The sequence below is a fragment of the Daucus carota genome, chromosome 5 (genome assembly GCF_001625215.2).
Source record: "Daucus carota subsp. sativus chromosome 5, DH1 v3.0, whole genome shotgun sequence".
Taxonomy (NCBI): Eukaryota; Viridiplantae; Streptophyta; class Magnoliopsida; order Apiales; family Apiaceae; genus Daucus; species Daucus carota.
The window spans coordinates 12484056-12498620 of record NC_030385.2 but is presented as its reverse complement, the minus strand read 5'-3'; the positions used below and the strand labels follow the sequence as shown (position 1 = coordinate 12498620).

Here is a 14565-nt window from a genome sequence, read left to right as displayed (position 1 = left end):
TTTTTAATTACTTTTGTAAATAAAAGACTTTGGTTTATATATTTGTTCAGAAAAAATTCGAGTTGAAGTTTATTTATTACCAACATGCACCTTTTTCGACAAATGTTTGCTCCATGCACGCCACACGGCTAGAGCGAAAGTAGGAAACATTAGTGGGCACAAATATGGTAAAAGACGGGGACAAACTTATAATCGTTGAAGTTACGGAATAAAAATTAATCGAATATTAATCAAATTAATTGGAGATTAATTGAATTGATCGGTGGTTAATAAGAAATTTAATCAGTTTAGAGCATCTCCAACCATCTAAAAACCTTAGCTAAAAAGTGAATTGGCGTACTTAAAATAAAAAAATTTAGCCAACAGCTCCAAAAACTCAACTTCAACCATGCTTAGCTGTTGTCTATAAATTTAGCCAACCTCCTATGGATGACTAAATTTGTCGAACCTCTACAAGTCTGTAAGAAAATCTGTAGGAAGATTGTACATCATTTATTACCATATTGAATTGATATATTCTATTTTAGCAATTTAAAATATTAATAGCATACCATTTTTAAATTATACCATTGAAGCAAAATGTCTTACAGGTTCAGCAAATTTTACATAATGTCTTACAGGTCCAATTTAGCCAACAATTATAGCCAACGCCGTTGGAGATGCCCTTAGAGCATCTACAACCATGAGAAACCCTTAGCTAAAAATCTAAGTGGCTTACCAAAATTAAAATTTATAGCCAATGTCTACAAAAAACATCACTCCAACCATAGCAAGCCCTTGTGTATAATTATAGTCATCCCCCTGTAGATGACTATATTTGTCGAACCACTACAGATTTGTAGTGAATTCCACGTCATCTCTCGGAATTTATTTTCCTCCTTCCCGCTGATTACATATTATTTATTATCATATTAAACTAATATATTCTATTTATAATAATCTAAATATTAATAACATACTATTTTTAAATTATAACCAACCAATACAGTCAATACCGTTGAAGCACAGTGTCTTACAGGTCCAGCAAATTTTACATAATATCTTACTGGTCGAATTTAGCCAACGATTATAGCCAACGCCATTGGAGATGCTCTTAGCGATTATATGAATCAGGATTAATCACCGACTTTAACACGCAGTATTTAATCTTTGGGAAAAAAACTACTCCCTCTATTTTAAAATATAAGTCGCTTAACTTTTTTGCACGCATTTCTAAGTCTTTTGACCGCATGCTAAAAATGATTATTTTCGAAATATTTTTTTCCTGAATAAAAATATATGATTGATATTATTTTTCAGAAAAAGAAAATTATAAAAATAATGATTTTAAGCTTACGGTCAAAAAACTTAAAAATCGGTGAAAAATGACCTATATTTCAAAATGGAGGGAGTAGTATCAAAAGAAAGGAAAAAGAAAAAATAAAAATGAGCATGAACCTGGTTCACCCAAGTACATCGCATCTCTTTCACAAACTAGCTTGCCAAGTCATCTATCCAGATTCGCATTCGCAATTTATTGCACGCATTCCATTCTATATTTATGTTCTAACATCACATGTCTTTCAAACTTGCAAATCTAATCACACCACCCCCATCTCACGGTCTGTTAACGTTGTTACACCCCTGTCATTAATCATAATCATGTTCTTATGATTTAATATCACCTTTCTTAAACAATTTTGATTTTCTAGAAGATTTGGCTCCGGTTGTTCGGTGGGGGAGGAGTTATCATCGCAATTATCATAAGGAAGCTGCGGCTACAGTAACAAGAGCAATGCCTAGAGGTGCCAAGTTTCCTGACATCAGTGACAAGGTTCAGAGATTTCTGGATGCTAACATGGACCATGTGGCTAATAGACGTCGTGCTCGCGAAGCGTTTAAGGATGTTCAGCTCTCTATTGATCATTGCTTGTTCAAGGTTCTGTCTTCTTTCTTTACATTCTTCAACATAATTTGCCTTTGTTTTTGTTGATATCAGGTTAAATGTTTTTTGCCTAAGGGACAGGGGAGAAGTGCTATTGGTTATGAGATTAGGTACTTATAAGTTATTAACCGAATATTTGAATTTTTACACACGCGTGGGATGTATTAATGGTGATTGTTGAGAATTCTTACGCAATTGTTACATTCTTGGACCTAATGAAAAATGATGAAATTTTTGAATCAGACTTAATATGAACAAGGCCAGTTCCATGATTTTTTTTTTCTTTTTCACGGGGTGTATAATGTGCTATTCAAGTATACTAGCTTGTTTTGGTTTGTTTTGTGCGAATTTAGGTAGTGTTGAATGACTATGAGTACTAATTGGCCTTACAATCAGTAATGTACTAATTAATCAGGGATACGAGTAATGTATTTACTGAAAGTCACGATTTGTTTCTGAAAGGGGTTTACCTTCAATTAATGCCATAGTACGTGTGCTTGTCGTGTCTTTGATCCTTTATGCTAATTGCCATTGGTTTGCCACTTAAACTAGTCCTTCCTCCAGAATATGAATATAGTGAATAATTATAATTAATTTGCTTCCAATTGTGATGCAGATGCCTTGTGAAGAATTAGAGACGGAGGAGGTAAGGAGAACATCTTTTTAGACTTTTCCTTCTCTATGATTACTAATTCCAGTGCCATTGGTTATCTGGCTGCAACTCAGTCAGCCAAAACTGCGTCAAAAACTGGAGGCTTTTTCTTGTTATTTCTAATTCAAGTTAAGAATGAACCTCTATGTGATTCGTGATCTATGTCCAAAGGACTTCCTTTTCACATTTTTACTTTCAAATGACAGATACGCATTCAGTTTTGAAATAACAGAAATATCATGGCAGCCCTGTTGCTACTGCCCCTCTTTTGCTTGATAATAAACCCCTGCCATTCTTTGGTTTACTTGATCTGTCCCTTATTAGAAGCAAAGTACCTTTTGATATTTGTTTTTCTTATTGTAAGAGGTACACAATAAATTAATTTAACTAAGAGCCTATTTTTTTTTTCCTTTGGCAGATCATTTAGTACAAAACTAACAAGATACGTATACTACAGATGTCATATTTCCTACCATCAGTTTACTGAAAATTTAATGCCATAGTATACCATTGAGGATCTTGATAATGACTTCAATGTGCATTGTTCATAGATGTGTGTGTTTAATTCCTGACAGTCACGTGACATCTGTTGTACAGTCATATAAGGTGAACTCCAGAGGATTTGAAATTTTCTCCAAGAGATGGCTTCCGAAGAAGAGTCCCCTTAAAGCAGTGGTCTGTTTTTGCCATGGTTATGGAGATACTTGCACTTTTTTTTTTGAAGGCATGTTGTGGCTTACACGTTTAAAAACAGTACATTACAATTTGGTTCAGAACAAGGTTATATCATATGATGTCTATCTGTAGGGATTGCTAGGAAGCTAGCTTCCTCAGGGTATGGAGTTTTTGCAATGGACTATGTAGGATTTGGTCTCTCAGAAGGTCTCCATGGTTTTGTTCCAAGTTTCGAGAAAGTGGTCGATGATGTTATTGAGCACTACAGAAAAGTTAAAGGTATTTAGCAGCCTCTCTCGTTTTGCGATTTGCATACGATGAATGCTGATAACCGAATTAGCCTTACGCATGAAACTATAATTTTCTCCGAACCAGTATCCATTTAGTTATCACCCCAACTTTCATGTACATTTTTTTCCCATGCAGAATAATTACCACTGTGAGAGAACAGATGTTAAAAATTTCTGTTTATTTTTTTGCACAAAGTTTTTAAGTTTTGTTTACAGTATATTCTCAACTTAATGGAGTAAAGATGTTCTAATTATACGTCATAAAATAGTGAGTGCTGAACCGCATTATCTTTTCCAAATCTTCAGTCACTCTTTTAGCCATGGTTGGCACCATACTTGTCCAAGAGAAATAAATAAAATGTTTAGATACTGCATTTGACTAATTATGCCAGTTTTTGTGGATAATTATTTTCATGTAGAGAACCCGGAGTTTAGTGCTCTCCCAAGTTTCCTATTTGGGCAGTCTATGGGTGGGGCAATTGCTTTGAAGGTGCACCTAAAGCAACCTAATGCATGGAGTGGTGCTGTTCTTATTGCACCTATGTGTAAGGTAATCTTCTGAATTTTTTAGATTATATTAATAATTATCAGTGAATTGTTAATTCATTGAGAGCTTTTGTAGATCGCCGATGACATGCTTCCTTCAAAGTTTGTGACACGAGTTCTAATTAGTCTAGCGAAAGTTCTCCCCAAAAAGAAGATAGTTCCACAAAAGGATCTAGCTGGATTGGCTTTCAGAGATTTGAGAAAGAAAGATCTGGTACTTTCCCATCCTTTCTGAATTCATTTAAGTAGATGTTTACAATGTTATACTTATAGTATTCAAGCATCCAAGCAATACTTGATTCACTCCTTACATGTGATCATCTAATCAAAACATAGATTGTACATGTGGTGTAACGTTTTTTATATATCTTTTGCTCTGCAGGCTGCGTATAATGTTATATGTTACAGTGACAAACCACGCGTGGGAACTGCTTTGGAGTTGCTACAGACTACACAACAGCTAGAAAATCAACTTCAAGAAGTGGGCATCCTTCATTCCTCAAAACTTTTTAGTGCTTGTTGTTTTTCCTTATTCATTTCTCTCTGCTGTATATTAAATTTTAATATAGTTCTGATATTATTCATAAGATGCTTTTTTTAGATAGATATAAGTTTGAATTATATCAGAACTATGAAAACCAAGAACTTAGTGTTATTACTAGTGTGTGCGTGTTAATTGTGATCTAGAAAGCAGGGATTCTTCACTCACCCGACACACCGCACACTCAATCTTCTTGGGGATTCTTGGGTGCTCGGGGATTCCTGAGGATTTTTGTTAGTGATCAATTCTGTGATTAGTTGGATACTCTATCACTTAACTACCTTATAATATAATAATTGTGTTATTAAATAATTATAGTATAAATTGTCAAGGATATTAAACTTATTTATTTGAGTATTTGGTTTAAATATAACTCTTGAAATACATGCTTCCAAGACCGTGATGCACAAAAATGTGAGTTTTTCTGCACGATGTTATATTAAACGTTGAACCTTAAAATTTAGAAATGTGTTCAGGTCAAATTGGGCATGTATACTCTCTTGTTTTGGATTCTGTTCCTGATAATGGCTATAGTTTCTTTCTTTTTTTGGATGACAATCCTTTGGTGTTTGCAGGTCTCACTGCCACTGTTAATCCTGCATGGAAAGGCTGATAGAGTGACTGATCCGATGGTGAGCCAGGTTTTATATGAGAAGGCTAGCAGTTCCGACAAGAAACTTAACCTCTATGATGACGCATATCACTGTCTTCTTGAAGGTGAACCAGATGAGGACATTTTCCGCATTTTTGAAGATATTATTTCTTGGCTCGATGAGCACAGCAAAAGATAACTGCTGCTCAAAAGAATTCCTACTGAAGACTGTACTCGGAAAAGGAAGATGTGGTTGCTCCATTTAATTGAGCTAGGGAGCACAACATCAATTTATACATTCATTCTGAAATAGAAAATAAAGTAAACAGTCTGGTACCAGATTAGTCCTTAGTTTATACCAGTACATTTTAAGTTCTTGCTCGAGTTTGACTTGTAACTTCTTTTTTTTGGACTTGTGATTTTTATTCTTACTGATTATAAAGATTAACTACAGTTAGGAGCTGAGCTTGAAGTTCTTACCTGAAAAAGTACAATTTGTATTTCTGACTGATAAAGTCACCTTATTATCATTATTGGCAGTGGAAATCAGAAATAATAATTCTAATATTGATCATTCGATATTAGCCCGGGCTTAAATGAAAACATATACTGATTTCAAAAACAAATAATGACTCTGGAGTTTGTTGTGAATAATATAGCTATATTTTGATACATTTTCTGATATTTCTGATTGATTCCAATTGATTGAGATAATGTGATAATCCACTCAAACTTAAAGAACATTATCTCAATACATCACATTACACTTCAGCCCATCTCAATCAACCTCACATGCTGGAATTGTACATGCCTAAAGCTTTATCATTTATCCAAACAAAAAAACAATGAAAGTGACCACTTCTTTATTATACATAAAAGCAGAAAGCTTTATCTCCATTAACTCAGTTTGAGTGAAACATGAACCCAATTTTCTGGTAATTGTTGATGTGGCATAATTGCTGAATGGCCCTTGCCCTTGATGCCCTCTTTCACTTTGTATTCATATATATTGGTATATAAGTGAGTGAACAAGAAAGCTCCTATCTTTCTTCTTAAAAATTGCAAATTTGTTTATTGGGAGTCAATTAGCTTCTCAACAAGAATGCCATTATCTTCTTGCCTTTGTTGCTATCAGATCTCTTCACTCAAGGTATCTTCTTGGTGCTCAAATGCATATCTTTGTCCCTGTCCTACATACATATTATATATATAGATGGCCAAGTTGTCTGCTTTTTTTTTTTGGGCAATAACTGAGGATTCTTGATTATATTAAGCACACGTATATGCATACGAGTGTCGAAATTGAAACGAAGAATTTTTACTGGATTGGGCATTTGTTGACATGTCTTGTTTTTTTTGACTGAGCTGGAGTAATTTTGGAATGGGTGCATTAGTTTATCAGTTCGTATTGTAGATTTATGTTTTTATAAGGGTGAAATTTTCTGGAATTCATAATTAACAGGTTGAAATTCTGCCACCTAAATGTGTGTTGGACTGATCATTTCAGGAACTGAAAATGTGATTGTTGAATCCTTCTTATTCTTGATCGATTTTCTTTATAGCCATCACAGTTAAGTTTGCAAAATAATGAACAAGTTTGTTCTTGAGAATCAAAATGCCCTCCTGGTTTCAATCCTAAAGTTGGGGCAGTACTTGCCGAGTTGGACATGGGAATTATTAAAGTATCTATCTTTATACTGTCTCCCAAATGCTTATGATGAAAATCTTGAAACTGAATGCTTAGTAAATTTTCGTATTATATGGTGCTGGTACTTGGTTGCTTCTCATTAACTGTTACTTCCATTCTCGCCTTGTAGACCGAACATTCAAGCTTGACTAGGAAGGGCTTCTATAATATCAGCAAGATTCAGCTAAACCCAGTTGCTATTGAAGGCACAAACAGTGACCTTTATGGCCAACATGTGGTGCTTTGGACAAAGATGAGAAAAGAATGGAGTTTTAAGAGAGGATCAATATCTATTGCTGGTCCGACTATGGAAAGATTTGTGCTTCACAGAAAAAGCTCTGGAGTGCAGGCTTCATGTGAGCCCCCTTTCTTTAAATCTACCAAACATTTTTACTTGTGTCTAATTTTGTGTAGTTATCACAAATTCTTAGAAATATGTATCAGTTACTTTACCTTTATTGATGAAAGCACCTGTGATTTTGAACAAATGAAATGCAATGAAATCTTGATGGTCAATGATGCAAAACTATGCAACAAAATATAATCGTGTATAATAAAACCAAAGCTTTGATCTGATGTACTTTTGGCATAAGGAATGATCTAGTTGTTTGATAGGGGTAATTAAATTGATTGACATATATGCATTTTTATTCTAAGCAACTGGTTGAGGGTGGTTGTCTGGAACCCAGCAGAGGCTAATTATGCCATAGTTCTTGCATATACCTGACCTTGATGTGTATGACTTAATGGCAGTCTTTTCACTGTGGCCTTGCAGGGTTTACAAATTCTCAAATTGCAAGTAGTGTTTTTACGTTGGCAACCGCCGCTGTTCTTCCATTTTACACCCTCATGGTTCTGGCTCCAAAAGCTACTCTGGTAATAATTTATTGAGACATGGTGACTGCTTTGACTGATTTTATGTTCACAACTTCACATATGTAATCAGACATGAAAATAATAGAAACTTGAGCCATGTGACTAATTATTTGTTTTATCTACCAAATTCAGACTAAGAAGTGTATTCAAAGTGCAGTTCCATATGTTGGTCTTGGACTTTTATATGCATACCTACTCTACCTCTCTTGGACACCTGATACATTTCGGTTGATGTTTGCAAGTCAATACTGGCTGCCTGAGGTACGTCTCAGACTAGCACAAACAAAAGCTTAAGCTTTTTACTCGTTAAAATTATTAAACATTTTGGGAAATTTTTTTTGAGGTAAAAGTGATGATTTTGGTCCATCTTTGGCTCAATATTTTTATTGTGCAGTTATCTGGTATAGCTAAGATGTTTTCCAGTGAGTTGACATTAGCTTCGGCATGGATTCATTTGTTGGCTGTGGATCTCTTTGCAGCAAGGTTCGTAAGTGTTTGAATGTGCATATACGTCAGGGTGCCTGCAGTCCATTAAAATTAAATTCTCACAGTTAAACCATTTTCTAATTATGCAGGCAAATATTTCAAGATGGACTGCAGAATTCTGTTGAAACAAGGCATTCTGTTTCCTTCTGTCTACTCTTTTGCCCGATAGGAATCTTATCGCATGAAATTACCAAAGCTCTAACCACAGGTGGAAGAACTGCCAAACGCGAGATCCATTAATGCAAAAATGATCAGCTGACAGAGTATCCATTTTCCTATGACAAAGATAGTAGAGGCTTTTCTTGCTATTAGTGATTTGTTTTCGAGGAATAATGTGCAGTAAATTTGAAGTTCAATGCTTCTTTGTTACAGCATCAATGAGATCAAAATATGGACTGACATACAACACTTCTTTCCTCTGAGTCCAAGCAACTCATTTCTGATTTCACATACACTCTTCAGAACCATAAAGTTTCTTTAGTCATATTTGCGCATTAGTTTTCTTCATACTAAATCTAAAAGAGCACTGTACAGAGTCCTTTTTTATAAAGATATAAGCTAATTAAAACAAAAATAAACACATAAATCTTTCTCCTTATCTATCTCTTAGGTTGTTTATCCTGGAACGAATTTGTATTTTAAACCTCATATAAAATTTAATTTTATAAAAAATATTATGAATCAAATTTGATATATAAAATAAATATAATTTATGAAACTATATTGTAACACACAAAAGCTGTAAAAAAAAATGAAGCGGAAGGAATAATAAAATTAGTTTAACAAATAAAAAGTGCAATTTGAAAATTTAGTATAAATCTACATTAAAAAAACGGGAAAAAGTCAATTTAAGTGAGTAATCTTCCTGGTTTGTCTTTATTCTTTTTGTAGAAAAAAATTAAAATTTTCTTATTTTCTCAGAAACAAATCATATTATATAATTTTCAAGGATTTGCTTTAAAAATAAAAAAAGGTCAAACATATATACAGGTGATACTAAAAATAATAAATATAAAATTTCATAGTTAACTGCTACTGCAGTACGGTACTGATTAAAGGGCAGTGGGTTCATACTAAAAACTTGCATTTTCAAACCAAGAACCAAGAATGGCTCCCCACTGTTTAGCTCTGGCAACTACACTCTACCCCAGAAAGACCATTATACCCCGTGCCACTCTACAGAGGGAGTCCAAAATGAGGGTACCTTATGAGCTGAAGCAGGGGCAGTACCGTCTTTTCCACCAGCTGCCTTCTGGTCTGAAAATGGAAGTCATCTACCAAAAAGGTGTGGAACTTACAGACCCAGTTGGGAAAAAAGAGTGTCTGAACTTAAACCCACCTTTAGTGTTCATCCATGGAAGCTTTCATGCAGCTTGGTGTTGGGCTGAACATTGGTTGCCATTCTTTTCAACTCATGGTTATGATTGTTATGCCCTCAGCTTGCTGGGTCAGGTCTGTCTGCCCCTTGTACTCTATTTTAATATTAAGGCACTTAGAATTGTTTTGTTTTGATAATCACTGTGAAATGTGTTCATAGCTCTTGGATTATTTTATTTTATTTTATTTGCTGTTTCTAATATTCTGAGGCCTAAAGACCAATCTTGAAGTATAGTGCTAGATTTTTTAAGGTCAATTGCGAGAAATTTATATACTCACGCACACATTTGTCGTTGCCAAGACTCTTGACGTAGACATTCTTTTGGTAGTAAGGGTGACTGGGTGAGAGGCATCCACTGCTAATGGTTGTGTTAGCTAATATTTAGCATCATAGATAATTGATTTTTTTTAATACGCACGCTTTATTCGTTGTTTGGAACTACTAAGCTGTAGTTTTGTCACCTACTTATTGAATGGTGTTGCTCATTAAATATCAGAAGATAAATTGTAAAACAAATCTGAAATGTTTTTACCTGTGTCTAGCTGAAAACTAGAGTAGACCATGAAATAAAAGAGCAGGAAATGTTATAGTTCAGTTTAAATATTTCTTTTACTCCACAACACATGTGTCAAGATTCACAATATTAATTTAATTCCATAGTATGCAGTGTCTTTTATATGTCCGTGCCAACTTAATATATCCAGTTATGGTCTTGCACTTTATTTGACATCAGCAAACCAAGCCATATATTTTAGCTAGTTTTCTTAGCATTGATAGGGTGAAAGTGATGAGCCGTCTGGTCCAGTTGCAGGCTCCCTCGAGGTAGTTTATTTCATCTGAGTAAGCTGAACTGCACTATTTCCTTTGTGTTTGCAGACCAGGCAATCCCTTTCTTTATCTTACTGACTTACTTACCCTGGTAATCTAAGTTCTGCAGTAGACACATGCAGGTAACGTCGCTGACTTCATCCGCAAAGAAACCAAGTTTCCCCCTGTATTACTTGGTCACTCATTTGGAGGACTAATCGTGCAGTATTACATTGCAAATACACAATCCAGACAATTGACAGGTTAGCATTACATCTACGGGATCTCAAGGCTGAGGAAAGTGTTTACAAAGTCATATAATGCTTTATAATAATTCAAAGCATCAAAATTCACTAAGAATAGTGATTTACTATATATTGGTATTTCTTCAATTAAAACCAGGATTATTGTTAAAACCAAATTTAGATTGCATACTATGGCGCATGCGGGATAGTATTTGTTGAACCTTATGCAATCTTTACCTAATTCTAGTTAACATACATATCTTGTTCAAATTTATCAGAGTAATTAATTACAATATCAATAATGTGTTTAGGCACAGAAATTATGAGCTTGCACCCGAATCTTCATGGAGCTGTGCTTCTTTGTTCTGTACCACCTTCGGGAAACAGGTGCTTTCTTATGCATTATGTCTCTTCTTTTACCAGAAGTATAACCTTCTTTTTCTTTTTGCTGATTGAAGTATAACTGAATTAAGAAAGGTTTTGCTTTTATTCTTTCAGTGGGCTAGTTTGGTGATATCTATTTTCCAATCCCGTCGCTGCTTTTAAGGTATCTGATTTCGACCCCTTATGTGGAATTTGCATTTTGACAAATGTGTGGTATATTCGACTCCTATTAGAAGCAGTCTGCGCATATGAAATTGTACTTTCTGTAATTTGTAAGTTCAGTCATAATAAGTTTCGACACTAGACTATTGAGAAAGTTGGAATTTGTTTAATCAACTGGTCCTCTAATGTCTGTACTCCCCTAATGTTGACTAAAAGATTTCCTAGATAAAAATGACAGTTTTTTGATATGAAAGCAAGAGAATTCCTTAGGAATGATAGGAAAACCGAGTTTCTTTTTATCTCAACAAGTTGAACAGTACATCAGTTGTTCTTTTTATGCCTTTTACAAGTATCAACTCAACAAAGCATACATTATTAAATGTGTACAGAACTAATTACAAGGTTGGCAAACCAAAGAAGCCTGATTAGTAAAGTTACATGTTCACAGCATAATGCTAAGTTGCACTGCTCTTTTTGATGCATTGGTTGGTTACATTCGTGACACATATCTATTTCAGGGGAAAATAGATTTTTTTATCACTAAACTATTACCTTTTTCAGAAACTATTCACCGAGCATTTATTTTATTCTATATTATCACTCACGTTATGGACGTTTGTAATTTTAGTCATTCCGTTAAGTTTTATAGTGGAAAACTAATTGTTTTTGTCACTCAACTATTTACACTTTTAGCAACTTACCGCTAAATTACATGGTATTTTTTTTCAGATGCTATATTTGTATTTGATTATAAGCATTTCATTAGGTTTTAGTAATCAACTGCCAGTGTGGAATACATAGATGATGTATCTTAAATATTAATTTTAGTAGCTTAGCCTCAACTCAGTGAAGCCTTCTCAATTTTTTACTATTGAATCATTTTGGTCATTTTACATGAATATCTTGAATCACGTCCTAAAATAAGTACGCACTACTTCGCCGAATAAGTTCAGTATGCTTAATTTGGAAATTTATTGAAAAAGAAGAGATATCACGATATATTATATTAAAGTTATTTGAAACCGTAACTTATTTTCTTCCCCAAGTCATAATAATTCAAATATATATATTCCCGTTACCGAGTATATAATAACCAAGTTATATATATCTACCATGTATCTGTACACAAAACAATCTGTGATGATATTTTTTAACTAGTTAATTATAAAACTTAACAAAAATACAGTAAATGAGAAATGTATGTAACGTTACCAGTTATATTAATTAAGTTTATTGTTTGAAGGTAATTTTCTAAAAGAATCAATAGTTTTGTGATAAAAAAAATCCATTTTTCTTAAAAATTGACGGAATAGTTAGCGGAATGCTTAAATTCTAATGTCAAGGTGACGTTAGTGATAAGAAAAAAAATATATATATATATATATAGTTCAATGGTAGGTTTCTAAACAGATAGATAGTTGAGTGATAAAAAAATTCATTTTCCCTTGTTTCAATATAAAACCGCTTTTGTTTAGAATACGGCTACTACTACTCATGGCTGCTGCCTGCCTCAATAACAAAGAATGAAAGCAGCCGCTTAAGGGCCCCCACATATTTAACATCTCTATATCTCTAATAGAACAAACTACAAAGTAAGCGGTCACTTACTCCTCCTATGTCTTTCTGCATATACCTGTAGTCCTTTTACTTAACATCTTTAGATACAGATCATAAATGTAATAAGACTAAAGTAAATATTTCGATCAGGTCACACGAAGCCTGGCAGCCAAAGCTTTTCAAACTTCTCTGCCCTTGTGTAAGGAAACATTTTTCTCTGCAGCAATGGAGGATAATCTAGTCTTAAGGTTTGTTCTAGTCTCTGGACAACTCATTACTATTTGTAAGTAAAGCAGTATATAGTTGTCTTGTAAATAAACGGATTCAAATATAATACTTGGACTATAATATGGAGTGTAAAATGGAACATGATGGGTAGCACATGAAGAAATCGTGTATGGCACCATTTCAATGACTTGAAAAAAGGAAAAGAAACCACGGATTGCTATTACCCCTGTAGCTGGAGATTGGTAGCGGGACAAACCTCTCAGCAGTCAGCACTAGGTTGGCAGTAAACTTTTACTGATATTTTGAAACCACCAATGCTTCTCAATTTAAGAGAGGCTTTGCAAGGAAAGGTGTATATGACATATCATTCAATACATTTAGGATTTCCTGATTGGGCTTCATCTGAGAACTAAGTTCTGCACTAGTATTATGATTCTGACTATTAAAGCAAAAACATTTGTAACAAGGTCCTTCGTGCCGTACATCATTATGCATCCTTGCTAGGGTCTTTGACATTTTATCCCATAGTTCTTCGTTTTGAATGCTGCTAAAGCCTTGAACTACTTGTTCTGCATGTGATATGTTCTAGGTATCAGAAGCTGATGACAGAAAGTTCAAGATTGCCATTGTTTGATCTCAGAAAGCTTAATGCTTCACTACCCGTACCTGTAGCGCGAGATCCATCTCTTCAAATACTTGTCTTGGGTGCAAATGATGACTTTATAGTGGTAAAATACTTTCCACTACTATAGAATTACAACTTTACTCAAGGTTCAAGTTGTCTATTACATAACCTTCCACCAAATTTAATTTCAGCATTTCACTTGCACTGGAATATGCTTCTTCACTCTTTTATATGATCCCTTGATCATCTCTATTAATAAAATTTTCCTTCTGTTGTTCACGATGTTACATTTCACTTGCATGAGAATTGACAAAGTTATATTTTATAGGATGCTAAAGGAGTTGGTGAGACAGGGATATTCTATGGTGTGGAACCGGTCTGCATTGAAGAGGTTGCACACGACATGATGTTGGATATTTCATGGGAAAAAGGTGCCGAATATATCCTACAATGGTTAAATGACCTGAAGATGGTAGAGACAAAGTGATGAAAGAAGATATGAGTAGATAAGTTATGAATAAGGAGCATTCGTTCTAGTCATACAATCAAGGAGCCAAGAATTCCGTCTGCTAGATATTTAATCACACCCATTTGTCGTATCATCCATCAGTATCAGTTTTAAATATATTATTACATCATTTTGTTGTAAAAAAATTCTATCCTTGCAATAATGTCCTCCGGGGTTAATGGTAGCAATAAAATTTCTTGCTTGCCTGGCAAATTTTTATGTAGTCTAAAGAATGCTGGTTTGATCATGTAATCATCCAATAACATGTATATCTGAGGGGGTTAATTATCCCGTTCTGACAATTTGATCTAGTATTGATTTTGGCTGATATCAGTGTAATCATATGGTCCCCTCTAGTATGCATGAAACTGATAAAACAAATAGCTAGTATATGAGATCATC

General features: G+C 34.3%; 3 protein-coding genes across 5 annotated transcripts; all 3 read left to right on the top strand.

The window, feature by feature from the left end:
• The first annotated feature begins 1440 nt into the window (after positions 1-1440).
• LOC108220261 (caffeoylshikimate esterase) lies at positions 1441-5685 on the top strand. Of its 2 annotated transcripts, XM_017393978.2 has the most exons (9): positions 1441-1601; positions 1692-1918; positions 2541-2570; positions 3174-3300; positions 3384-3530; positions 3961-4091; positions 4164-4301; positions 4470-4568; positions 5204-5685. In XM_017393978.2, the coding sequence occupies exons 1-9, from the start codon at positions 1556-1558 to the stop codon at positions 5417-5419; spliced, it is 1161 nt and encodes a 386-aa protein (XP_017249467.1). In that variant the 5' UTR covers positions 1441-1555; the 3' UTR covers positions 5420-5685. The 2 variants fall into 2 exon arrangements, with proteins under 2 accessions (XP_017249467.1, XP_017249468.1); XM_017393979.2 differs by lacking the exons at positions 1441-1601; positions 1692-1918 and having other exon boundaries at positions 2570-2704.
• A 367-nt stretch (positions 5686-6052) lies between these two features.
• LOC108220502 (protein ABA DEFICIENT 4, chloroplastic) lies at positions 6053-8717 on the top strand. Of its 2 annotated transcripts, none has more exons than XM_064093353.1 (6): positions 6053-6370; positions 7038-7263; positions 7683-7783; positions 7916-8044; positions 8178-8270; positions 8359-8717. In XM_064093353.1, the coding sequence occupies exons 1-6, from the start codon at positions 6323-6325 to the stop codon at positions 8392-8394; spliced, it is 633 nt and encodes a 210-aa protein (XP_063949423.1). In that variant the 5' UTR covers positions 6053-6322; the 3' UTR covers positions 8395-8717. The 2 variants fall into 2 exon arrangements, with proteins under 2 accessions (XP_063949423.1, XP_017249776.1); XM_017394287.2 differs by having other exon boundaries at positions 6063-6370; positions 8178-8266.
• Positions 8718-9311: 594 nt separating this feature from the next.
• On the top strand, positions 9312-14491 carry LOC108220027 (uncharacterized). The gene is made up of 8 exons (XM_017393662.2): positions 9312-9721; positions 10425-10469; positions 10588-10717; positions 11011-11086; positions 11198-11246; positions 12953-13050; positions 13620-13758; positions 13984-14491. Exons 1-5 carry the CDS (start codon positions 9377-9379, stop codon positions 11211-11213), a joined length of 612 nt encoding a protein of 203 aa, XP_017249151.2. The 5' UTR covers positions 9312-9376; the 3' UTR covers positions 11214-11246; positions 12953-13050; positions 13620-13758; positions 13984-14491.
• Positions 14492-14565: the final 74 nt, after the last annotated feature.

Bases quoted from the DNA above. Each gene is read 5' to 3' on its own strand.
- LOC108220261 (XM_017393978.2), top strand. From the start codon at position 1,556: ATGTCTTTCAAACTTGCAAATCTAATCACACCACCCCCATCTCACG. The intron at 1,919-2,540 runs GTTCTGTCTTCT...ATTGTGATGCAG, and splicing joins TTGATCATTGCTTGTTCAAG to ATGCCTTGTGAAGAATTAGA. The intron at 3,531-3,960 runs GTATTTAGCAGC...ATTTTCATGTAG, and splicing joins GCACTACAGAAAAGTTAAAG to AGAACCCGGAGTTTAGTGCT.
- LOC108220027 (XM_017393662.2), top strand. From the start codon at position 9,377: ATGGCTCCCCACTGTTTAGCTCTGGCAACTACACTCTACCCCAGAAAG. The intron at 9,722-10,424 runs GTCTGTCTGCCC...TAGCATTGATAG, and splicing joins CCCTCAGCTTGCTGGGTCAG to GGTGAAAGTGATGAGCCGTC. The intron at 10,470-10,587 runs GTAGTTTATTTC...GTTCTGCAGTAG, and splicing joins CAGTTGCAGGCTCCCTCGAG to ACACATGCAGGTAACGTCGC.
- LOC108220502 (XM_017394287.2), top strand. From the start codon at position 6,323: ATGCCATTATCTTCTTGCCTTTGTTGCTATCAGATCTCTTCACTCAAG. The intron at 6,371-7,037 runs GTATCTTCTTGG...CTCGCCTTGTAG, and splicing joins ATCAGATCTCTTCACTCAAG to ACCGAACATTCAAGCTTGAC. The intron at 8,267-8,358 runs GTTCGTAAGTGT...CTAATTATGCAG, and splicing joins GTGGATCTCTTTGCAGCAAG to GCAAATATTTCAAGATGGAC.